Here is a 6000-nt window from a genome sequence, read left to right as displayed (position 1 = left end):
TTCGAAATAAATGATGTCGAGGAATATAACTGTTCCCTTAAAATTTTACTTGCATTCTCTGCATTCGCTGTCTGAATTAGGTAATCCTATCAAGTACTATTCATCCCAGTGTTATTCCAGTATTATCCATCTCGAAATTTGCTTACACTTTCTACCTGATCATTGGGAATGAAAACCCCAAACCTACATCTCTGCAAAAGAAATCGATAATACCTAATAAATCTTACATACACCAACTTTTTAAGGGCTTTTTCTATCGGCTTCGTTATCCAAAGTTGTGATAAAATGAACGCTTTCTGATGTCTTGTTTACACCAACATATGTGAAATTAAACTAAAACTAGACATTGGGAAATTCAGAGGATTTATAGATAGTCGTAATGCATTCGCTGTTTGAATATCATTCCTATAAACTACCATTGTATTTGACGAAAACTATGAAATATTTTTCAGACTATTCTGACCATCCATGAAAATACCTGCAGTATGCATAGAATAATGCCTGATACCATAGGAGGCAGCAACAACGCAAAAAAGGCCGAATAATACCATGTAATGTACTCTAAGATACTTGGCGGCCAAAATAAAATACATATTCTTGTCATCCGTTTTATTTTCCTTTATGCTTTCTTCTTTTTCACAGTTACCATCGATGTCAATAAACATGAAAATTATACGGGGCAAGACGAGGCCAATGCCGTTTCCGATAACCAAAAACAACAAACCAGCTGAAAAGAGTAACTTGCCTTATCAATTTTAAATAAATGAAAACATAAAAAAAATAAATGTCCTACCATGAAAATCTTATACCGGTGCAAGGTGTTTTTGGTAAAATCTTTTCTGACACATATTTCGCATTAAAATATGATAACCGTGAATAAAAGGAAACAGGAAAAAGTAATGAGACTTTGGAAAAGAACACAAACATTACTTTCAAAACTTACTGTATATTCGTTTCCTGCACGGATATGCAAGTGCAAAAATATCGCGCAAATCTTTCCACCGAACATGCCGAACCTTTGCTGGTTCTCGTTTAGCAGCTTTTGAAAGCTGAAATTATTATGGGGGAAAAAAAAGCAAAGAAACCTTGTGCATCTTTCTATTTAGGTGAGTGATAATTAAGAGTGCCCCAAAAAAAGGAAATAAATAAAATAAATAATCAAGTCTTTCTCACTCAAATTTAAGATAAAAAGTATGAGCAGTGGTGTAAATCAAGCTATTTATCTTAGTTTTTATTATTTCGATTGTAAAAGGAAATAGCTTTCTTGAATTCCATTCTATTTTTAAGTACAAAAGTGACATTTTTAAAACAGTATAAATCCGTATGCAAATCAATAAAGAAAATGATGATGAAGATGAAAATGCAAAAATTACTTTAACTTACATTCCTAACCAAAAACAGATAGGTGCTTCGCTTCAAACTGCTAGCATTATTCAATTTGTGTGCACCAGTTAGCGATTTTGGACAAAATATGGTATACAAAAACCTGGAACTTATGGGAAAACGTCATAAGTTTTCTACACTGCTAATGTTGTGGCTACAGACGAGTGACTTCTTAGAGTCACTATCTTTGTGCATGAAGGTTATAAAATTTCCTAAATGCCAATGATTTTATGCTTTAAAAAGAATCGCATGGTGGACTGGCATATATATTTAAGTTTTGCATGGCAGACAAATACTGCCTTCTAATAACCAGAGCAGTGAAGAAAATGTTCTCCGTAAAATCTGAAAATGAGTGAACATACCTCGTACTTATCGAAAATGAAGGTTTCCGAAAGCCACAGCGCGTGCAGAATAAACGGCGCGAAATGCATGCAATATTCATCAGCTCAATTTTCTCTCTCACGCTTTTTCTGTATTCCTTTTTAGAAGCAATTCTAGAACTGGTTGAATTATAAAGGAAAGGAAAAGATTCAAATTGGATTAGTGAAAACGATGGATTGCAAACAATAAAGCAATTCATGTCTTACCACTTTGAAGATTAATCAACATTGGAAATGACACGTACATCTATAAGGGATGAATTTTATAAAAGAATTAAATTTTCACGTAGAACTAAGAAAGAGAGAAGACTACGCTTGTCTCGGAACGAAATACCTTTCGTACTAAATCGTGAACTCATATGTTGACTCGCAGATGATAATCTTAGAACTGGTTCATCGAGAGGATCGAGAACTCCCTCCGAAATACCAGGACCTGCAATCACCACAATACACAACTCAGGACAACACCGACTAACAATCAATGTTTTGCTGTCAGCAAGCTCTGGCACTACTCAGTGTCTTTATGCCATTCTGCCGCGGCCGAATGAAAATTACCGTCTCTCGCTTAATCATTATTGAGGGTTCAGTTTCCTGTATCTCGAAGTAAATTCTTCTCAATGTGGTGCTAGTCGTTGGTTATGTTTTGATGATGATCAGTTTTGTCTTGCATGATTTTTTGAGTTATTTTATGTATTATGCAAATTCTCGATTGATTTCCTTCCCACGAATTAAGTGAAAAACAAATAGATTTAAATCGAATTTGATTATTTCAATGTATCAGTTGTATTTTACATCGAAAGAGTGCAAAAACTTAACACTCGATTTGAAATTGCTCCTATAGTTTATCCGGAAATGGCAGTACATTACATTGTTGTAAGTTATCTCTATAGGTTGAAAACTAGAGTAGTGATAGATAAGTTGTAGGGAATTGTTCCAGGCGTTTTGTGTTTGAAAAACAGTCCCTTGTAATGTGTTTCAGATCATCGAAGTAACAGGTTGTTATTCTCTTCCTTTCTGATTGTAATAATTGTACAGCGAGCTATTTGCTGAAGAATAACGAAGAGCAATAATGAAACCATTTGTAGCGGCAACGTCGTCATCGATACCACGGGCACAAGTTCCTATATTAGCGCAGGTCCCTGTACTTGAGAATTACAAGGTATATATTTCTATTTAACAACTAGTCTAGGTTTTAGTCTACGAGATACTACCAATGTTACTGACTTCCATTTGGTTGAAAGAGAACGTAAAGTGAAGGATACTAGCTAAAGTTGACACCAGTTGGAATTAAAGCTTGCTACGACTGATTCCAATTAAAGTTGGGACTTTCTCGTTTGGTTATGGGTTAAATACTTTCTGGTTGGACACTGGTTACGTTGCTAACTATATTTCAGTATCTTATGATTCTAATTAAACGTTTTTCTTAAGTCGAATAATAAGTGCAGAAGCGGTGACTAGAAGGCATTGAGGAAGCGAATTTGTTAATTACTTTTCCAGAGTTATAATCGAGATCTAATATTCAAGATGAAATGGACTTGTGAACTGTGCGGCAAAAAGCTTTCATCGAAGCGTTCTTACGATGAGCATTTCAATGTACATACCAATTTGCGGCCATTCGCTTGCAAACATTGCGGATATGCTGCCGGTAAGATATGCTTTTTAGTAATGGCATAGAAAAAAAATTAGCGAAAATCGAATCAGTACTGAATCACTGTTCAGAAAAGGATACGTTTCAAGTAGAATACTTCACGTTAACACTGTCTTTGTTAGGAACTACATTTATGCAGAATTTGATATTAAATAGTAGCAGTTACCGTGACAAACCTTCACTCCTTTCGTAGACATTGCACTCGTAAGCTCTTAATTCTTTGGGATAAGGGTCACAAAAGTTTTGTGTGCCTTGAAAGTACTATTTAAAGGTCCTTTTTTGTTCAACATTTTTCATTTAATGCAATAATTCAAAGCTTTACGATGCCTTCGAGATATTTAACTGACAACTTTTACTCTCAGCTAGCCAGATGACTTTGAGACGCCATACTTTGCGGAATCACATTCCACGTCAAGCTTGGGGCTACCAATGCCCATACTGCAACGAAATGTACATGGAACCCGCAAGCTATCAACAACACATTGGGTTAATTTCAAACTATTTGCTTTTTTAATTTCTGTTTACTCGGACTACTTCGATTTTTGGTACTTTAGTATCTTGTGGTTGTTAGCAAGGAGATATGACTGAAAATGGAATTCATACATGTTGAGAATTTAAATCATTTCTCCATATTGCTACAAACTGATATTAAATAACTAAATCTTCTAAAAACTTGATGCTCTTTTCTTTCTTTTGCAGCATTAATAATGAAATGAAGTTATTATAATCTATATTTGGAGTTTTACCCTGTTTTGAAAAGCAATTTAGGTAAGCTTCTTCAAAATCCTACCGAAACCCTTGTTGTGGTGTAATTGTTGAAGCACGGCGGAATATATCCCAAAATAAGTATGCTAAAAAGACACTGTCTGTATTTATTCACTGAGTTTCTGTTTGACTTTGATTCCTGTTGACTCTGTGTTATTCTTTAAACAATAAACAATAATTTCCCACTTCAGATCGTACCATTTTGGGCTTTCAGCGACGTTTGGTTGTCCACTGCCGAGATGTATGTTTACAACTTGTTCGTCGGCTTTTTTTCGCGACCATCTAGAAAAACATACTAATTTATCATCGGAGATCCACGAAGAGGCCAATTATAGACTGTTCAGATTCGCTGTGGATGATAGATTTGGTAAATTCTTCGGAAAAAAATTTTTTTTTGTACTTTTTTGTGAGGAAAGGCATATGCAAGTTTTAGGAGGAGGAATCTGTTCATATTCCTTTTTATTTATGCGTTGTTGAACGTGTTAGGGCCATTGTTTTTTTCTAATTTCGAAAATTGAAGGTGTTGGTTATGGTCGGAGATCGATTGATATTCGGCGAGTGGAGGTTTTGAAAGGATTAGAATCGTTAAAGAATGATAAGGAATACATGAAAACTCCGCTCAGAATGCAAGAGGTTGTTTTCTGCATCAATTTTTTTTTGCCATTTGAACTGTACAAGTCTTATCAGGTTATATTTTTTTCTGAAAAATAACACTGTTTTATAATATATTTTATAACATATAATTATTTATAATATTTTGCATGTATTTATAATCATATCTGTAATATATAGTTATTTGTATTTTATAATGCATAATTACTTATATTATTTTATAATATGTAATACATTCTTTACTGATTTATAGTGGTGCCATTTCGAAAGGAATTGGGTTGTATTTTTTGGTTCTGTTTTAAATGGTTTGAAAAAAAATGCTATCGCTATTTCAGGTCAGAAAAAGTGGTGAGGAAAAAAAAAAGTGAAATAAAATTGCCTGATGCGATCAAAGGATCTCATTCTAATTTCTTATTTGAACCAGGAGAACTTGATTTTCTGAATGATAATATTAGTATTCCTGAAGCTGTCGTCAGCAGTTTTGTCGATTGCCTTCAAGAGGGCATGGTTGAACCGGAACTTGATTAAAGTATAATTTAAACAGCATATAATAATGTTTGAAAACTGCTTCGTTAGCCTAGATAAAAGCAAAACTTTTTTTGAGGAGAACACAATTTACTAATGTGATCCATCGCATCTTTGTCCGTAAAATTTAATGTTCCTTAGAGGGCTATCCATCTTCTTGAAAATCGCAGTTAACTATGCATCTTTTAATATAAAGTCTGGAATAATGTGTTACACGATGCATTTCAGTAGCATCGAGTGTATTGTGCTGCAGCGTTAGAAGTGATATCTGGATTGATTCATGTTCAGAACGTTTTTTGAAAGCCGTTTTTGGTATCTTGTATTGCTAAATATTGAGCGTTATTTCAGATGGAAAAACTCAACATGGATGAAGAATGTGTAAGACCAATTTGAAATTTGTTGGAGATCAGAATTTGAAGTTTTAGGCAGGACATCTCTTTCCTGTTTTTATTAATTCATTCGGCAACTTCAACTTTTTCCTGAGGTATAAAAAGGGCTTTGTTCTATCTCATTACTTCTTCAACGACGTTTTGGAAGTTCATGAGTCGTAATGTAATCTTGTAAAGTTTTGCGGAATAAGCAAATGACGCAGGTAATGTCACTTTCATCTCTCTAATACACATTTCATCTTTTCTTTCGCAAAGGATCCTCAAAATTTATAGGGTGTTAAACATTTCTCTCTCTCCC

At 34.2% G+C, this 6000-nt stretch overlaps 2 protein-coding genes across 3 annotated transcripts in view; one reads left to right on the top strand and one right to left on the bottom strand.

Moving 5' to 3' along the window:
• Window positions 1–2246, bottom strand: part of LOAG_16494 — a 7526-nt gene extending 5280 nt beyond the window's left edge. For both annotated transcript variants that reach the window (XM_020449147.1, XM_020449148.1), the window contains exons 1-5: window positions 2098–2246; window positions 1746–1877; window positions 1384–1486; window positions 944–1049; window positions 479–727 (exon numbers count right to left, since the gene is read on the bottom strand). In XM_020449147.1, the coding sequence (XP_020307408.1) occupies window positions 479–727; window positions 944–1049; window positions 1384–1486; window positions 1746–1825 (538 nt within the window). In that variant the 5' untranslated portion in view covers window positions 1826–1877; window positions 2098–2246. The remainder of the gene's footprint in view (window positions 1–478; window positions 728–943; window positions 1050–1383; window positions 1487–1745; window positions 1878–2097) is intronic.
• Window positions 2247–2832: 586 nt separating this feature from the next.
• On the top strand, window positions 2833–5316 carry LOAG_03150 (zinc finger protein; the record flags this gene model as incomplete). The annotated part of the gene is made up of 6 exons (XM_003138687.1): window positions 2833–2922; window positions 3261–3408; window positions 3774–3897; window positions 4368–4543; window positions 4697–4853; window positions 5124–5316. The coding sequence occupies 6 exons, from the start codon at window positions 2833–2835 to the stop codon at window positions 5314–5316; spliced, it is 888 nt and encodes a 295-aa protein (XP_003138735.1).
• Between the last annotated feature and the right edge of the window lie 684 nt (window positions 5317–6000).

The sequence above is a fragment of the Loa loa genome, assembly GCF_000183805.2.
Source record: "Loa loa unplaced genomic scaffold supercont3.5, whole genome shotgun sequence".
NCBI lineage: Eukaryota > Metazoa > Nematoda > Chromadorea > Rhabditida > Onchocercidae > Loa > Loa loa.
The sequence above is the reverse complement of the archived record's forward strand: the minus strand, read 5'-3'. Positions and strand labels throughout refer to the sequence as shown.